Source organism: Malus domestica, chromosome 05, assembly GCF_042453785.1.
Source record: "Malus domestica chromosome 05, GDT2T_hap1".
NCBI lineage: Eukaryota > Viridiplantae > Streptophyta > Magnoliopsida > Rosales > Rosaceae > Malus > Malus domestica.
Window position 1 is genome coordinate 22,040,631 of NC_091665.1, and position 19,228 is coordinate 22,059,858.

At 41.8% G+C, this 19,228-nt stretch overlaps 3 protein-coding genes and 1 pseudogene across 5 annotated transcripts in view; 2 read left to right on the forward strand and 2 right to left on the reverse strand.

Annotated features, from left to right (window-relative positions):
* Window positions 1-2,278: 2,278 nt before the first annotated feature.
* LOC139196437 (uncharacterized) overlaps window positions 2,279-19,228 on the reverse strand; it is a 37,545-nt gene continuing 20,595 nt past the window's right edge. Inside the window, exon 2 of the mRNA XM_070822389.1 lies at window positions 2,279-8,030. Coding sequence (XP_070678490.1) covers window positions 3,113-3,787 — 675 coding nt within the window. The 5' untranslated portion in view covers window positions 3,788-8,030 and the 3' untranslated portion in view covers window positions 2,279-3,112. The remainder of the gene's footprint in view (window positions 8,031-19,228) is intronic.
* LOC103436303 (ergosterol biosynthetic protein 28) lies at window positions 8,014-10,355 on the forward strand. Its single transcript, XM_008374724.4, has 3 exons — window positions 8,014-8,351; window positions 9,274-9,480; window positions 10,147-10,355. The coding sequence occupies exons 1-3, from the start codon at window positions 8,237-8,239 to the stop codon at window positions 10,215-10,217; spliced, it is 393 nt and encodes a 130-aa protein (XP_008372946.1). The 5' UTR covers window positions 8,014-8,236; the 3' UTR covers window positions 10,218-10,355.
* LOC103436304 (uncharacterized) lies at window positions 11,096-14,082 on the reverse strand. Of its 3 annotated transcripts, none has more exons than XM_008374726.4 (2): window positions 13,909-14,082; window positions 11,096-13,134 (listed from the first exon to the last, which is right to left on the reverse strand). In XM_008374726.4, the coding sequence occupies exon 2, from the start codon at window positions 13,090-13,092 to the stop codon at window positions 11,437-11,439; it is 1,656 nt and encodes a 551-aa protein (XP_008372948.3). In that variant the 5' UTR covers window positions 13,093-13,134; window positions 13,909-14,082; the 3' UTR covers window positions 11,096-11,436. The 3 variants fall into 3 exon arrangements, with proteins under 3 accessions (XP_008372948.3, XP_008372949.3, XP_008372950.3); XM_008374727.4 differs by having other exon boundaries at window positions 13,835-13,918; XM_008374728.4 differs by lacking the exon at window positions 13,909-14,082 and adding an exon at window positions 13,505-13,832.
* Window positions 14,888-16,139, forward strand: LOC103436330 (inositol transporter 4-like; annotated as a pseudogene).

Here is a 19,228-nt window from a genome sequence, read left to right on the forward strand (position 1 = left end):
GTTTAGGAACGTGGAATATAGGAACCTTAACGGGAAAATCTATGGAAGTAGTGGAAGTTATGGTGAGGAGAAGGATAAATATTATGTGCCTACAAGAAACTAAGTGGGTTGGTAGTAAGGCAAAGGATCTAGAAAACTCAGGGTTTAAACTTTGGTATTCGGGCACAAATAGAACGAGAAACGGTGTTGGCATCATCGTGGACAAGACCTTGGTACAAGATGTTGTAGATATCAAGAGGGTAGGAGATAAAATCATGGCAATCAAGATTGTAATAGGACAAGAACTTATCAATGTGATTAGTGCGTACGCACCTCAAGTAGGGTTGGATACGAGTTCGAAGGAGAAATTTTGGGAAGATCTTGGAGACTTGGTGCAAGGAATTGCTCAGACGGAGAAGTTATTTATAGGAGGAGATTTAAATGGACACGTGGGCAGGGAGACAGGCAACTATGGAGGTTTTCATGGTGGCCATGGTTTTGGGGAGAGAAACGAGGATGGGGAAGCTATCTTGGATTTTGCAATGGCATATGATCTCTTCTTAGCCAACACCTTCTTTAAGAAGAGAGAAGAACATGTGATCACCTACAAGAGTGGGTCGTCAAAAACACAAATAGATTTTCTTCTAATGAGGAAAGGGGATCGTATAACTTGTAAGGATTGCAAAGTTATACCAGGAGAGAGCGTGGCTAATCAACATCGCTTGTTGGTGATGGATGTACATATCAAAAGAGTAAGACAAAAGAACAAGACTTGGAAGTGCCCAAGAACTAGATGGTGGAATCTAAAAGAAGAAAAACAAGCCATTTTCAAAGAGAAGGTAATCACCCAATGTGTGTGGGATAGAGAGGGGGAAGCTAGCCAAATGTGGGATTCCATGGCTAGTTGTATCCGAAAAGTAGCAAAAGAGGTATTAGGAGAGTCCAAGGGTTTTGCCCCACACCAAAAGGAATCTTGGTGGTGGAATGAGGAGGTACAAACAAAGGTGAAGGCTAAGAAGGAATGTTGTAAAGCCTTATACAAGGAGAGGACCGATGAAAATGGTGAAAGGTATAGAAAAGCGAAGCAAGAGGCGAAGAAAGCTGTCAGAGAAGCTAAGTTAGCGGCTTACGACGATATGTATAAACGACTAGATACCAAAGAAGGAGAGTTGGATATCTATAAACTAGCTAGAGCAAGGGAAAAGAAGACAAGGGACCTAAACCAAGTGAGGTGCATCAAGGATGAGGATGGAAAGGTTCTTGCTACATAGAACGCGGTTAAAGACAGATGGAGAGGTTATTTTCATAATCTTTTCAATGAAGGACATGAAATGAGTGATTCTTTAGGGGAGTTGAGTAACTCAGAAGAGTGTAGAAACTACTCATTTTATCGTCGAATCCGGAAGGAAGAAGTGGTTGTAGCTTTGAAGAAGATGAAGCATAGAAAAGCAATAGGCCCAGACGATATACCAATCGAAGTGTGGAAAGTTTTGGGAGAGACAGGTATAACATGGCTCACTGACCTTTTCAATAGGATTTTGAAAACGAAGAAGATGCCAAATGAGTGGCGAACGAGCACTTTGGTGCCTATCTACAAGAATAAGGGCGACGTATAAAATTGCATGAACTATAGGGGTATTAAACTAATGAGTCATACAATGAAGCTCTGGGAGAGAGTCATTGAGCATAGATTGAGGCAAGAGACATGGGTTTCGGACAACCAATTCGGGTTCATGCCAGGGCGCTCAACCATGGAGGCAATCTATCTCTTACGAAGATTGATGGAAAGATATAGAGATGGGAAAAAGGATTTACACATGGTCTTTATAGATTTGGAAAAAGCGTATGATAGGGTCCCAAGAGACATTCTTTGGAGGATTTTAGAGAAGAAAGGAGTACGAGTAGCATATATCCAAGCTATAAAGGATATGTATGAAGGAGCAAAGACTGCCGTAAGAACTCATGAAGGACAAACCGAAAGCTTTCCCATAACTGTAGGATTACATCAAGGCTCATCCTTAAGTCCTTACCTTTTTGCGTTGGTAATGGATGAGTTAACAGGACATATTCAAGATGATATTCCTTGGTGTATGCTTTTCGCAGACGATATAGTGTTGATAGATGAAACTCAGGAAGGGGTAAATGCAAAGCTTAACCTTTGGAGAGAAGTGTTGGAATCTAAAGGTCTTCGCCTAAGCCGATCAAAGACAGAATATATGGAGTGCAAGTTCAGTGCAAATGGAGGCCAAAACGAGTTAGGGGTGAGGATCGGAGATCAAGAAATACCAAAGAGCGACCGTTTTCGTTACCTAGGATCTATCTTGCAAAAGAACGGAGAATTAGATGGAGATCTCAACCATAGAATACAAGCTGGATGGATGAAGTGGAAGAGTGCATCCGGCGTGTTGTGTGACCGCCGTATGCCACTGAAGCTCAAGGGAAAATTTTATAGGACGGCAATAAGGCCGGCGATGCTGTATGGCACATAATGTTGGGCGGTGAAACATCAACACGTACACAAAATGGGTGTAGCGGAGATGAGGATGCTTCGTTGGATGTGTGGGCACACGAGAAAGGATAAGATTAGGAATGAGGATATCCGGGGTAAAGTAGGAGTAGCCGAAATTGAAGGAAAGATGAGAGAAAATCGGTTACGGTGGTTTGGACATGTGCAAAGAAGGCCTACTGACGCTCCGATTAGAAGATGCGACTATGGGACAGAGGTTCAGGGCCGAAGGGGTAGAGGAAGACCTAGGAAAACTTTGGAAGAGACTCTAAGAAAAGACTTAGAGTACTTGGATCTAACGAAGGACATGACACAGGATCGAGCACAATGGCGTTCTAAGATTCATATAGCCGATCCCACTCAGTGACTTGGATTTTCCAAGTCTCCAACCAAGAAGTTTTCCTCACTCGGGAAATTAAGGGAACACTACCCCAACCTACATGCTCCACTCAGAAAGCTTCAACATACAAGCTTCAACAAAAGAAAATTCAAAGAACTTAGCGAAGAAGGCTTTGGTGTATTTAACACAATACGTTGAAATGAAGGAAAGCTTATTTATTGATATCCCCGATAAGCTACAAATATGTACATATACATGAGTCAAAATAAACACACAAGAGGGAGCCTTCACAAAGGTTGCTTAGGAGAAGTCTCAGCAGTCGGTAGAGCCCCAGAAAGAGAAGGCACCGGAGGGGGATCATTTGGAGCCTCAGTACTGGACAGAACCCTAGGAGGAGGAGGCATCAGAGGTTGATCATTTGGAGCTTCATTACGCGGTACAGCCCCAGAAGACGAAGGCAATAAATGCCTTTGGAACAAACCCACAAATCTCTGATGATCAAGTAAAACCTGACCATCAGTTTCCTTCATCTGGTCAAGCTTCCTCTTCATGTTTGTAGCATAGTCATGTGCGAGCCGGTGCAACTGTTTATTCTCATGCTTGAGCCCTCTAATCTCCTGTTTGAGACTCATCACTTCAGCCGCCAATGATTCAACTTGGCGGGTTCGAGCAAATAGGCGTTGGGCCATATTAGACACAGAACCTGCACACTGAACACTGAGAGCCAGCGAATCCTTAACAGCTAACTCATCAGACCGTTTGGAAAGTAGTCTGTTATCTTTGGGAGTGAGAAGGTTCCTGGCCACCACCGCAGCGGTCATATCATTCTTCATCACGGAATCCCCAACGGTAAGAGGACCAGTTGGGGAGACGAAGGATGGGCGCCATATGTTGTCTGGAGAAGGCGGGGCTGCCTCTTCAACAAGGTTCAAGTCAAAACGACGGTCGGAGGGGCCAGACATTTTCAAAGGTGTTGAAGAGAGAAGAGGTCGGACAAATCAAGATATTAGAAGTGCAAGAATGAAGCTTCTACTGGTGGAGATTCAAGTGTGCTTTGGAACTTAATGCCAGCCTCTATAAAAATCTGCACTCGACGGAGCTTCAGAAATCAAAGAGGCGCCTGCTCAGAAATCGAAGAGGCGTTTGCTTTCTCAAAAGTTGGGCTGCTTAGAGATCACGAGGGTTGATCTCAGAAATCGAAGAGCCGTTTGCTTTCTCAAAAGTTGGGCTGCTCAAAGACCACGAAGGCCGATCTCAGAAATCGAAGAGGCGCTCGCTTTCTCAAAAGCTGGGCTCCCTAGAGACCACGAGGGCCGATCTCAGAAATCGAAGAGGCACCTACTTTTCCAGCCTTGTCAGCACCTGTCACACGCACACTCAGCTTTGCGGAAATTATGGGCATTCTGTCAAAGACTTCTGGGGAAGTAGAAAACACATGAATCTTACTGTTCAATCACCCACTTCCCACACGCAACAATAGCTCATGGGTACCACAGATAACTTTGCCAAAGTTCTCTGCCAAAGTTGAGCACGTGAAGCTTGCAGCTCCCACTACATCGCTCTGACCAAGAAGGGTAAAAGAATAGCAAAGAAACAGCACTAACAAAGTTTAGACCCATAAATTTTGAAGGTCTAGCTACCATATTATTACCCACAAGGGTAAAGGAACAGTACCACTGCTGGATAATTGGAAAGTCCATGTATGTCAACCTCTGTGCTTCGTGGCAAGGTAGACTAGCAAACATGCCCAACCTTTACTCACATTCGAGAAAACACTCCCAATAAGATTGCTTGCTCCAAAATCGAAGAGGCACCGTCCTCCGAATCTAAAGAGCCAGACTCCCAACATGACTACTTTCTTAAAAATCGAAGAGAGGGTAAAGGAACAGTACCATTGCTGGATAATTGGAAAGTCCCTGTGTGTCAACCTCTGTGCTTCGTGGCAAGGTAGACTAGCAAACATGCCCAACCTTTACTCACATTCGAGAAAACACTCCCAACAAGATTGCTTGCTCCAAAATCGAAGAGGCACCACCCTCCGAATCTCGAGAGCCACTCTCCCAACATGATTACTTTCTCAAAAATCGAAGAGACACTGCTCCCCGAATCTCGAGAGCCAGACCCCCAGCATGATTGCTTTCTCAAAAATCGGTGAGGCACCGTTCTCCGAATCAATCGAAGAGGCGCTCGCTTTCTCAAAAGCTGGGCTGCTCAGAGACCACGAGGGCCGATCTCAGAAATCGAAGAGGCACCTACTTTTCTAGCCTTGTCAGCACCTGTCACACGCACACTCAGCTTTGCAGAAATTATGGGCATTTTGTCGAAGACTTCTGGTGAAGTAGAAAGCACATGAATCTTACTGTTCAATCACCCACTTCCCACACGCAACAATAACTCATGGGTACCACAGATCACTTTGCCAAAGTTCTCTGCCAAAGTTGAGCACGTGAAGCTTGCAGCTCCCACTACATCGCTCTGACCAAGAAAGGTAAAAGAATAGCAAAGAAACAGCACTAACAAAGTTTAGACACATAAATTTTGAAGGTCTAGCTACCATATTATTACCCACAAGGGTAAAGGAACAGTACCACTGCTGGATAATTGGAAAGTCCCTGTGTGTCAACCTCTGTGCTTCGTGGCAAGGTAGACTAGCAAACATGCCCAACCTTTACTCACATTCGAGAAAACAGTCCCAACAAGATTGCTTGCTCCAAAATCGAAGAGGCACCGTCCTCCGAATCTCGAGAGCCAGACTCCCAACATGACTACTTTCTCAAAATCGAAGAGAGGGTAAAGGAACAGTACCATTGCTGGATAATTGGAAAGTCCCTGTGTGTCAACCTTTGTGCTTCGTGGCAAGGTAGACTAGCAAACATGTCCAACCTTTACTCACATTCGAGACAACACTCCCAACAAGATTGCTTGCTCCAAAATCGAAGAGGCACCGCCTTCCGAATCTCGAGAGCCAGACTCCCAACATGATTACTTCCTCAAAAATCGAAGAGACACTGCTCTCCGAATCTCGAGAGTCAGACCCCCAGCATGATTGCTTTCTCAAAAATCGAAGAGGCATCGTTCTCCGAATCTTGAGAGCCAGATACCACAGACCACTTTTTCAAAGTGCTCTGATAGAGTTAAAACATGTGAAACTGGCAGCTCCCACTACCGTGCTATGACCAAGCAGGGTAAAGGAATAGCATTACTACTTGTTGTTAGGGAGACTCCTATATATGTCGACCTCCATCCCCAACGGACATGCAGACCTGCAAAAATGCTCAACCCTTCATCATATCTGAGAGGGCACTCCCAACAAAGCCTTTCGAAATATTCAGCTTTCTTTCCCCCCGATAATACCTCTGCAAACAAGCTATACTAGAGCAAGAATATCTCATATCATCAGGGTTAAAAGCAAGAGTATCCCATATCATGCTTTTTCCCTGTTTTTTCTTTTGGCCTTGTTTTTACCTGCAAGACAAGGAGAAAGAGAGCAATCAGTCAGTACTTGGAATCAAGCTTCCAGCCAGGAACTGACTGCCTGGAACCCCTTACCTGATTACTTACCTGGCATTGCTCTCGAGTACTCATCTTCATCATCTTATGTTTCCAGGGAAGATTCCGCATCTGCTTGAGGAACAGATAGGGCAAGTGCGAAGGATACAAGGAAGCATGTGGAGACAAGCGTAACAGCACACGTGCCGATACATCCATTACTTTGTCAAAAGCAAAAGTATCCCATATCAGCAGGGTGGAACGTACTCTAGATTTGATGGACTTGTTTTGACCCTCAAATTCTTCAGTCGGCCTTATACTCTGGAGGAAACCAGAAAACCCTCCAGCTCAGTTCAAGAATAAGCCTGTGGAAAGTTACTTCTTCAAAAGCAAAAGTATCTCATATCATCTCTTCTCATTTTTCTTCTCTTTATCCTTCATGCTGCTGCAAGATGGGGAGAAGGTGAACAATCAGTCGGAGCTCTGATTGCTTACCTTGTCTGTCACCTCTTTCAGCAGACCCCCTAGCTCGGCGACTTGGGGGACTCCTACTACATAGTTTGTATCGCGCTTGACCAAGCCTGAAACTACAAGTAAGCTTCAAGTGAAATTGATACATTACCTTGTGCATCTCCACCAGTTAAAGATACCACCCCTGGATGGAGGAAGAGTACTTCCAGAGAAGATGCCACATCTACCTATGAGACAGATAAGGCAAGTCAAGACGACACCACACTCCGATACTTAGAAGTTTCGTGATTACGAGATCATTATCCCACAATATTTCCTAATGTCATTTGTACTAAATCATTCACTCGTACTCACTAAAGGAGAGCTTGAACCTATGTACTTGTGTAAACCCTTCACAATTAATGAGAACTCTTCTATTCCGTGGGCGTAGCCAATCTGGGTGAACCACGTACATCTTGTGTTTGCTTTCCTATCTCTATCCATTTATATACTTATCCACACTAATGACCGGAGCAATCTAGCGAAGATCACAAAAAAAGACCGTTTTCGTTACCTAGGATCTATCTTGCAAGAGAACGGAGAATTAGATGGAGATCTCAACCATAGAATACGAGCTGGATGGAAAGAGTGCATCCGGCGTGTTGTGTGACCGTCGTAGGCCACTGAAGCTCAAGGGAAAATTTTATAGGACGGCAATAAGGCCAGCGATGTTGTATGGCAGAGAATGTTGGGTGGTGAAGCATCAACACGTACACAAAATGGGTGTAGCGGAGATGAGGATGCTTCGTGGGATGTGTGGGCACACGAGAAAGGATAAGATTGGGAATGAGGATATCCGAGGTAAAGTAGGAGTAGCCGAAATTGTAGGAAAGATGAGAGAAAATCGGCTCTGGTGATTTGGACATGTGCAAAGAAGGCCGACTGACGCTCTGGTTCGAAGATGTGACTACGGGACAGAGGTTCAGGGCCGAAGGGGTAGAGGAAGACCTAGGAAAACTTTGGAAGAGACTCTAAGAAAAGACTTAGAGTACTTGGATCTAACGGAGGGCATGACACAAAACCGAGCGCAATGGCGTTCTAGGATTCATATAGCAGACCCTACTTAGTGGGAAAAGGCTTTGTTGTTGTTGTTGTTGTTGTCTTTGAAGATAAAAGAATAAAATTGTAATTATCAATTTAAAGAAAAAGAATTTACTCAAAAAAAGAAAAAAAGAAAGAAAGAAAAACAATAGGGTCAATGACCAGCTAGTTGGGCTGAATCATTCCATGATAGCGAATATACAGCCCACATCCCAACTAGTCCATCAAACGCATTGAGTCGGGTTAAAACCCGAACATACTGGAAACCCCACGGCACAAGGCTGACTTGCCGGTGCTGGGCTGCTCGCCGCGCTGCTGACTTCATTTGCTTCGTTTTGACACCGCCGTTAGCGGTTTGAAGCTCTCTCGCAATGAAGGCGCTTAGCTGGTGGCTGATGGTCGTGGGTTCGCTCCGGCTGGTCTCCGTCTGGTTCGGGTTCTTTGACATTTGGGCTCTCCGCCTCGCAGTCTTCTCCAAATCCCCCAGTACATACACTTCTCTCTCTCTCTCTCTCTCTCTCTCTCTCTCTCTCTCTCTCTCTCTCTCTCTCTCACCGGAATCTCACTTCATTAATTTTCCTGTTTGGTTGCCGAGAAAATTTTCTGGTTTACTCTTGGTACTTAGAAAGTTGAGAAACCAACCCATTTGTCTTTTTTTTTTTTTTTTTGTGGTATGTTTTACTAAAGAGAGAGGAAATGTTGATCAATCTGGGAGTTTGGTTGGTATGCATTTATAACTCTTTGTTCTGAATCGTGTGAGGAAGTTAAGGAAGCTCTCAACTATTTGATTTTATGGATTTTGTGGACATATAAAGAGATCCAAAAGAGCTGAAATTGTTTTCACATTTCATCCGTAAGTAAAGTTTGAGAGTCGTCTCTTTCGATTCAAATGCATATCGGGATGGTTTTTACTTGAATTATATGTGCTTGGGGAATGAAGGCATTGTGTGGATGTTATGTTAAATTCCTCAAATCACTAGCTTTCACTAGATAGTAGGTACTGTTATTGCATTCGAGATTTGATGTCAAGATCACACTCCAAGTTTATCTCTCGTATTGAGAAAAACCCAAAACTCAGATCACAAGGTTTCACTAGGTGTTGCCGCTGTACGAGATTTGATCTCATCACACTGAAGTTTATCTTTCATGCTGAGAAAAACCCAACACTTGCTTTATGTAATGAATGGGAGGGATGCACGTAATCTTCTTAGTCCTTAGTTCCCTTATCTCATAGAGTGAATCAGCATTTGCAACCTTGTGATTTTTGTTACTTTTGAGACTATTATGTTTCTAATGCAGAATGTAGAGTTCGATTTTAGTATCAGCTTCTGGTTCTTAGCTTTTCGCTTTGCACTTTTTTTGTGTTCTAATTTTTCGTGTGTTGTATATCTGATTCTTGTTTCTGCAGTGACTGAAGTTCATGGGAGGACATTTGGTGTCTGGACTCTTTTAACTTGCACACTCTGCTATCTCTGTGCCTTTAACCTTGAAAACAAGCCGCTGTACCTAGCTACCTTTCTGTCGTTTGTCTATGCACTCGGTCATTTCTTGACTGAGTACGTAATATATCAGACAATGGCCATTGCAAATCTCTCAACTGTCGGCTTTTTTGCAGGTATCAATTCACTTGGCTATATAACATCAATATTACTTTGCATCCTTTGTTGTTCCGGTAGTAATGTGCAGCAATTAGTTTTTGATATCGGAAAACCTCTTCTCTACAGCCTGTTACATGTGAATGCTTACTTGCTTCAATGCGTATGAATGTTGCTGTTGCTTTTAAATGCTATAAGTCACACTAGAATTTGGGCTGCATGCACTAGTCGGGACTAAAGACAAATGTTTGTATATCTGATGAAACCTAAAAGGAAAAAAGAAGAAGAAAGAATTAGAAGATCTATTATTACTTTGATAATGTCACCTTTTTCTGAAGTAAAGTTGTTCGGAGAAGAAAATTTTGTTCCACCGGCACTTTTTAAGACAGAGCAAGACTCGAATCTTGCGCTCTCATTTGATGGAAAGGGAAGCAGAGAAAACGGTGTGTACTCACAGTCTATTACAGAGTAATCTTTTAATTGAAAATGAATCTGTATTCGATAATATCTGATGACAAACAGTATTTGGATTTCCCGTAAACCCTTAGTTGATGTTTGAATTACTGTCTTATGGTAATACCAGAGTCTGAATTTTCTCTTTCCAGTGATGGTACTTTTTTCTGCTTGCTTATTTCATGTTGAGCAAAAAAGCAATATCTGATGAATTTTCTTCTGATCTTGATCAGGCACGTCGATAATCTGGATGATGTTGCAATGGAATGCACATCAAGCTCAACCTGTGTTGAAATCAGAATGAAGTGTCTGATTTCTGCCTCGGCTTTCTCCGCATTTGTTGATTAAGCGTCTTTCAATCATGCTTGACTTTTCTGAACCTGTAATTTCAATTTTGTACCTGCTATCGCAATGAAATTTGGCATAACATTTGAAATTCTAACTCCGAATTGTTCAGAATGCACCAAGTTTTCACTTTCTTTGTAAGCTGCCATGGTGTGACGTTATTTACCTCGGTTTAATTATCACCCGAAATTGTGCTGTCATTTTAGAAGCAAAGTTACCTCGTGCAAAGCAAGCAAGCTCCACCTGTTAGAAGGTTGGACGGAGTTCGGCTTGTGTTCTTTCGAATTTTTGAATTTGGTTGTCTTCAACTACGAAAACAAGGCACAACCTGTTTCAAAGAAGGTTTGTATGTTCGTCAGGTTTGGCTTCTTTACTTAAAAGCGCCTCAAGAAAGGTCTTTAGTCCTATGTTTCGAAGGTGTACCCGCATAAAGCTTTGTAAGAAAGCGGACACCGTTGACGGCTAAGGCCAGGCTTTTGCTTGGTCTATTGCATACTAGGTGGTGCATATTGGTGTACAATTTGACATGAGAGGTGAATATTCTTGCCATACAACTCTGCAATCTCATCCTATGAATTTGGTGCAGCGGGCTCGCGTGCCACAGCATCATTTTATAAGCCGAAGCGAAAGTAAAATTTTAGGAGCTATTATTAACACTTCAAAATAGCGACTGTCGTACATCGAGCCAAAACTTATCTATAGGCCAATATGTACCACCATGTATACAACAGACCAAGAAGTTTTTGCTTCATAACGTCTGGCGAAACTACGTTTTCCAGAACACCAGAGACCACCAACAGGTCAAAGGAAACTGCTTCCAAAACAAAGCACAAACCGTTCAACAAAACTCAACAAGACAATTCGCTTATTTTTTTTCCAGATTCAATCATTCAAATGACATCCAAATTTTCAACTTGGATCAACAATCATTTTTAAGCATAACGAGCTTCGTCCCAGATTAAATGAAAAGATCGATAAAAGGTGCAAATAAACAGGCATAGTGGACGGTTGGATTTGGTTTTACAGATTAAACCTGCTGCTGATATAAACTAGCCTACATTTTAACTGCTATATTGATTTTCTCGCCGTGGATTACAATTCACAAACACTAACCTAGTTGCTTTGCAAGGGCAAGCATGAAAGCATGAAGCACCAGAAGAAACCAAAAACCATGATCATCATTCTGCTGCAACCTCTCCATTCTCATCCCCCTCGGTTGTTATCTCCGGCAGCGTAGTTAGATCAGTGCGAGCCTCTTTCTCGTCTTGGGTGATATGGGAATCAAAAGAATCATTTGGATCATGATGAGTCGCGTCCTCTGTCCCATTTGTGGAGTCTGAACCTTCACCTGTCCTGTCCGATTCACTTGTACCATTAGACTCTTCATTCTGAGCGGCATCTGTGGTCTCCTTTATCGATGAAGATCCAGAACCATCCTCTGTTTCAGCTGCTCCATCAGATCTTAAGATATTCTCTGACACATTAGTCGCTACTGTATTAGAGGAGTTGGATGATTCTCCCGATGCCCCATCTGGATTCTCAATTTTCATGGATATCGTTGAATTTGAGACAGATTCATTGTTCTCAGCAGCTGTGTTGTTAGCCTGTTCCACAACCATGGTTTGTGTGATCACGTCCTCTCCAGTAGTCCTACCATCCACCGTTCCATTTTCAGAGTGCGCTGACTCAGATACAGTCTCTGTCAAGTTCTGCTGGTATGAACCAGTTGCCTGGTTGGTATCTGTTGACTTATTGCCTGCTTCTGTACTCACCATTGTCAAATTATCTTTAGCTTCGGTACTCACCACGGTTGAGTTATTCCCTGCTTCTGGTTGATCATTAGATTGTGTTTTCACCATCGCATTTAAGAGTGAGCTCTCCGCAGGATTGGACATATTACCATCAACTCTCTCTTCACTTGTAGCTACATTTAAAATAGTACCATTTCCAGCCATTCTCTCTTCCACCATTGTTGAATTGTCCTTTTCTAGTGTAGTAGTTTCGGGATTCTCATTTGAGTTTTCCGAACTTACTTTCTCAGTTTCAGTGCTTATAACTTGATTATCATGGGCCACTGCACTAGAAGCATCATCCCCCTTGTAATTCTCCTCTCGTGCTTCATGAGCATTCTTATCATGGGTATCATTATCTTGGTCGTCTGATGAATTCTCATGTTCTTCTTGTTTCTCTCTCTCTTCACCGTCCTTATCACCATCCTTCTCATTCCCATCATCTTCTCTTTCTTTTTCCTCATCTATAAATTCCTCATCATGTTCCGCTTCCCCTTCTTTCCCCTCTTGCTCATTTTCATCTATCTCATCATCTCCAGCTCCTCTTCTGTCATCTTCTGTCTCTTCGTTCTTGTTTTCTTCCTCCTCTTGCTCTTCTGCCTCATGCTTCAGATCCTCTTCTTCTCGCTTTCCGATTTCATGCTTTGGATCCTCTTCGTCTCCCTCTCCTACTTCATGCTTCTGATCCTCTTCTTCATGCGCGTCTACTTCATGTTTCTGATCCTCTTCTTCATGCACATCTACTTCAGGTTTCTCGTCTTCCTGTCCTGCTCCTTCGTCTTCCTCCTCTTCCTCTTGTTTCTCATTTTTAGGGATTTCAAGTTTTGGAAGGTCTTTCCTCCCAAGTTTTGGAAGCTCACCCTCATTCAGGCTTCCGGTTGAGATTTTTTCATCTTTCGTATCTAATGCCACTTTCTTATCATGGGAATGCTTGACCTGATAGAGTAACCAAAAGCAGACCCCGAGCAGCAGACAAATCTGCAGAACATGCTTCACCCTGATTCCTTTGGTTCTTTGGTTCCTACTCGGTGTCCGCTTGATCATGATGTACGCCCCCTAGTACCCTACTCCTATCTTTACGTCTCCCTAATCGCAAACATAAAAAATATAGTGTCAGAAACCTGCCTATACTCCAAACTGTAAAACTAATAAACTTAAAAACAATACTCAACCAATGCAGATCAGTCAAATTAAAAGTCTAGAACACAAATCTAATACAAATTTAACACCAAAACTTCAAAAGAAAACCAAACATTGCCGAAACAGATCCCTTGCGTGCCCAATTTATGTTTAAACTCTCACTCAAACTGCACGTTTTAAACCGCGATTAAGATGACACCAATTTAGAAATTCACCTACTTCTCTACATACTTTGACTCAAAACACCAGAAACATACACCCAAATACACTAATTTCATTACACAAAAGAAAAGGGAAATTCAGAATCCAAACTAACCCATTCACTTCCTCGTAGGAAAGCAGCAAACTTTACTAAAAGAAGCAAAACCCATAGCCAGAAACATGGTGGAAAATTAACAACGAAATTGAAAGATAGCATCCAAATCATAACTGTATAACGAAGTAAACCCACAAGCAAACCCTACAACACCCCATCAATCAGAAAGATCTTAAATCACTTAAACCCCCAAAAAATTCAATCGTATTAATCCACAAGCAAAACCCATCTTCCAAATTAGTAAATTGTGGGCAGCAAGGAGCTATTCAACACTAATAGATAGCAAATATGGGAAATTACTGATTAATTACTAAAAATACATAAACTTACTGGAGAAATTAAAAAATGGAAAAGGTGTAAAGAAGGAGAGAGATAATGGAGGAAGACGAAGAAGAAAGAAGTACCTGAGAAGCACGCAGTTGGAGTCAAAGTAAAAGGCAGGGGTCGTGGATGACAAAGCACTTCTCTGTCACACGCGGGTGGAGAGAGAGAGAGAGAGAGAGAGAGAGAGAGAGAGTTTCTTTACTTCAGTGGAGAGTGACCGGATCTAATGTCAACACTAGTTCCAACGAAGCAACGAATAACTAGTAACTTGTATTTGTAGGTAGTAACTAGTAATTAGCGTTCATGTCCGGAGACTCACATCTGACTATTGTTACCCTCGTGGTTTTTTTAATTTTTTAATTTTAACAAACGATACTATTTATATTAAGGAAGAAGGAGGTGTGCTTAACTCATAATGGGTGAACAATAATATAGTTCAAATTCGCATTTGACGAGAATCGAAACTAAAACCTTACACTTACAAAGGAAGAAGAATAACACTAGACTGTAGTACTAGGTAACCTATTGTCCTATTGTTTGAAGACCATAATAAATTTATGTGAAAAGAGCTTTGCGCATGATATTGATGTTAATAAAAAGTAGTGTTCAACTTGATAGTCAAGTGGACAAAAGAGCCACCAGTGCAATGAGTTTTTAACTTTGTTTGTACCATACTTAGGATCTCCGTATTTAGATATCGTATAAATACTCGGGGGACTCAAATGTAATTATGTAATAAATGAAGGGGTCAATATGTAATAAGTAAGGAGCCTTTTTTCTATAAAATGACCCCTTACTCTCCTCATTAAGGGATGACAATTCTGAGGCCATGAGAAGCCTCACTCTCACCCTCAGAGGCTCTCACCCTCTCTCCCTCAAAATCCTCTCAAAGAAATACAATATCAGTGTGGACGTAACCCAAACATTAGGGTGAACCATGATACATCTTGTGTTCTTTACTTTCTTGCAGATTCACGGTCGAATTTACGTTGTTCCAAGACCCCTCCAGTTTTGTGCATCAACATTTGGCGCCGTCTGTGGGAATCGACACGAAAAACTATGTCAGTTCTCTTTCATTTTTTCACCTCCACCGTGAATCTGCAAAATCAACACTGCAAAATCTGCAGAAACCCAGAACCTCCTTGGGCTTTTCCAAAAAACACCCACCCCAAAAGCCAAAAGCAAAAGCACACCAAAAAGAAAATGCAATAGCATCAAAACCCAAAAAAAAAAAAAAAAAAAAAAAAATCATCCACAACACAAGAAAACATGGTTGCAAGAAACCATAGTGAGTATGGCAGTTGCAGGAGCAATCATTGGTGCTGCAATTGGCGGATGGATGAACGATGCCCTAGGCCGGAAAAAATCAATCATAGCAGCATATTTTGTGTTTTTCATTGGAGCAATAGTAATGGCTGTTGCACCAGCTCCGTGGGTGATCATAATCGGGAGAATTCTAGTCGGTTTTGGAGTTGGAATGGCTTCCATGACCTCGCCGCTCTACATCTCAGAAGCCTCTCCTGCTAGAATCCGAGGTGCCCTGGTCAGTACAAATGGTTTTCTAATCACTGGAGGACAGTTCTTGTCATACCTTAAAAATCTTGCTTTCACCAAGGCTCCAGGAACATGGCGTTGGATGCTCGGCGTAGCAGGAGTTCTGGCTTTGGTACAATTTGTATTAATGTTGTCACTCCCAGTCTCCTAGATGGCTCTACAGAGAGAATAAGGCAGATGAGGCTAGGGCCATCTTAGAGAAAATTTATCTTGCCGAAGAAGTTGAGCGTGAAATACAAGCCTTGCATGAATTTGTCCAAGCTGAAAAGGCCGAGGGAGGAGATGCTAGAGAAGGTGTGCTAGCAAGATTAAAGGGTGTCTTCAACAACCCTGTTGTTCGAAGATGACTCTATGCAGGCATTACTGTCCAAGTGGCTCAGCAATTTGTCGGTATCAACACTGTCATGTACTACAGCCCAACTATTGTTCAGTTTGCCGGGTTTGCATCCAACTAGACGGCGTTGGCACTCTCTCTAGTCACTTCTGGACTTAACGTCGTTGGCACTGTCATCAGCATGTGCTTCATAAATAGATATGGAAGGAGAAGGCTGATGACTATCTCCATGATTGAAATCATCACTTGCTTGGTGGTGTTATCTGGGGTGTGTTTTCCAAGTAGCATCTCATGCTCCACGCATCAGTAGCTTGGAATCCACACATTTCGGTGGCAATTCTACATGTTGCTTATGTTTTTGCTCCTAATCCCAGATCGTGGAACTGCATGACGTGTTTGAAAGCAGAGTGTGGAACTGCATGACGTGTTTGAAAGCTTTGTGTCTGATTCAACCATGCGGTTTTCTCACCAGGATTTTGCTCTGTTTGGTTGCCAAAAAAAAAAAACATAAAAAGAAAAGAAAATCAATTAGTATCCCCTCATGCTGGATTTCCTGACCACCCATACAGACTGTCACATACATGTTATAGGGAGGCTTTGCTTTTGAAGACCCCGAGAGTCACGAGGATGCTAAAGTTGGCGAATCCAATGCCACTTTAGAAAAAGAAGTCACGAACTTAGAATACAAGGAGACCTGGCGATGCCAACACCGAAAGTGAAGAAATTGTTCAGATTCCTTCACATGGGTAGAGTGTGCACTTTAGCTTTAATCATGTAAGCTACGGTGAGCATGTAACTAAGGTTAGGTTTGTAAACCTAAGTGGTTAATCGTCTATATGCAAAAGCAAGGAATAAACACCCACACGCAAAAGCAAGGAATAAAGGAAGGCTTTCCTCTGCGAGAGCACATGGGGGACACTACAAAAGCAAAAGAAGATAAAAAGAAGCAAACATAATTATGGTGGTGATGGCATGCAAAAAAAGGGAATTATGGGCGTGACCCATTGAGCAGAGGGTCGATTTTATTTTTGAATGATGTAATTTATTATTCTTGTCTTTCAGAGACATTTGTATAAACCCTATCACAAGGTAATTAAAAAAAAAAAAACGGCAAGCCCAAAATAATGGGCTGGAATGTTATGTGGAGGGCCAAGGCCCATATGCCCAAAAGAGCCAGACCCTATGGCTCCAAAATTATTCGACACCCTGCAGCTATTATCACTAACCAGGTAATCAAAAGTACGCCCAGTACTCCCAAAATTATTCGGCACCCTGCCGCTATTATCACCAACCAGGTGATCAAAAGTACACCCAGTACTCCTAAAAATTATTCGGCAGCCTGCCGCTATTATCACCAACCAGGTGATCAAAAGTACATCTAGTACTCCAAAATTATACATGAGCATCACTCATTCATACATAAACATTCATGAGCATCACTCATGTCAATTATACATAAACATTCATGACTATCATTCATGTCAACATTCATGAGCATCACTCATGTCAACATTCATGAGCATCACTCATGTTAACATTCATAAGCATCACTCATGTCAACATCCATGAGCATCACTCATGTCAATCAACATAAACATTCATGAGCATCACTCATGTCAATCTAGCTTCAAAAGCTTCATTTACAAAGCTCTAGCTTCGAAAGCTTCATTTACAGAATTCTAGCTTCGAAAGCTTCATTTACAGAATTCTAGCTTCGAAAGCTTCATTTATTGAGCTCCAGCTTCGAAAGCTTCATTTACAAAGCTCTAGCTTCAAAAGCTTCATTTACAAAAGCTCCAACTTTGAAAGCTTCATTTACAGAGCTCTAGCTTCAAAGCTTCACTTGCAAAGCTTCATTTACAAAGCTTCAGTGCAGGGTATACAAATACCGCATCCGAACAACTGTCACTTCGGCCCATACATGGATTCAATTTGAAGTCTCCAGCCAACAGACCCTATTGAATGAAGACTTAGGGGACTACATTATGTACCATATATTGGGCCTCAACTGGGCCTCATGAAAAATACTTAGGGGACTTAGCCCATTATTTATGTACTGAAAAGCGAGCCCTTATTCTATAAAAGGAACTCCCTCACCATCATTAGAGAGCATCAACTCTAGCTCATCATTCATGTATTGAGGAGCGAGCCCTTATTCTATAAAAGGAACTCCCTCACCTTCAAACGCCACAAGCCGAGCTAACCAAGGCAATATAAGCCACAAGCAGAGCAGCCTTGCAACATGTGCTACTTCTAGTTGAGCATCACTTCAGATTGATCACCACCTCATATCGAGCATCAGTTCAAGACAACATCTAGTTACTTCGGCCCACACATAGACTGAATTTCAAGTCTCCAGCCAAAAGACTTTCTTGACTGAAGACTTGGGGGACTACTGTTTGTACCATACTTAAGGCCTCCGTATTTAGATCTCGTATAAATACTCGGGGGACTCAAATGTAATTATGTAATAAATGAAGGGTCAAATATGTAATAAGTGATGAGCCCATATTCTATAAAAGGACCCCTCACTCTCTTCATTAAGGGATGCCAATTCTGAGGCCATGAGAAGCCTTACTCTCACCCTTAGAGGCTCTCACCCTCTCTCCCTCAAAATCCTCTCAGTGAAATACAATATCAGTGTGGACGTAGCCCAAACATTGGGGTGAACCACGATATATCTTGTGTTCTTTACTTTCTTGCAGATTCACGGTCGAATTTACGTTGTTCTAAGACCCATCCGATTTTGTGCATCAACAAACTTCATCGTTCTTTTTACAAATTTTGAAATACACTATTAAATAGTTATAAGTTTCAAATCATAAGGCTCTGAAGCGTAATTGATCATTGCAACAAATCAATTTTTAATGTCATAAGTCGATACCATAGTTTGGGCATGTCTTCGTATTAAAATATATAAAGTGGAGGGTAAACTCGTATCTTACACTAGGATAAATCATTTCATTTCAAATCATCTCCGATTATAATATAAAGGGGGCCTTATTCAAAAATCTTATATGAAATTTTGCTAAATACGTATCAACCTACACGTGTCATACCCTAGACCCCTTTTGAAGGGTTGAACATGGTCGAGCTATATAACTACAGATATCATTACGGATTTCTCTTTAGGGCTCTTTCGCTATCATTTTTACTTTCTGAAAGGCTCTTATACATCCATACAAATGTAACTACATTAATATGAATGTAATCCGACTTCGAATAAATCAGTATATCATTGGATTTTTATGTGATTTGCGGTCTAATCTGGTTGCTCTAGTTTGGCATCAACATTATATAATACGTAAAGAAAAATGTAGTAACGTGGTAAGTGGCAATTTGTGGACAGTGTTTGGTGGGTTGGCGTGTAGCATTCATGCTAGAATTTCCGAAAGAAGAATAATGCAATGAACTTGGAAGAAGACAATATATAGCAACACAATCACATACTCCTTGTGATTCCTCAACTCTTTGTTCAATTACTACGGTATGATGACATTCTTCTTCATTGG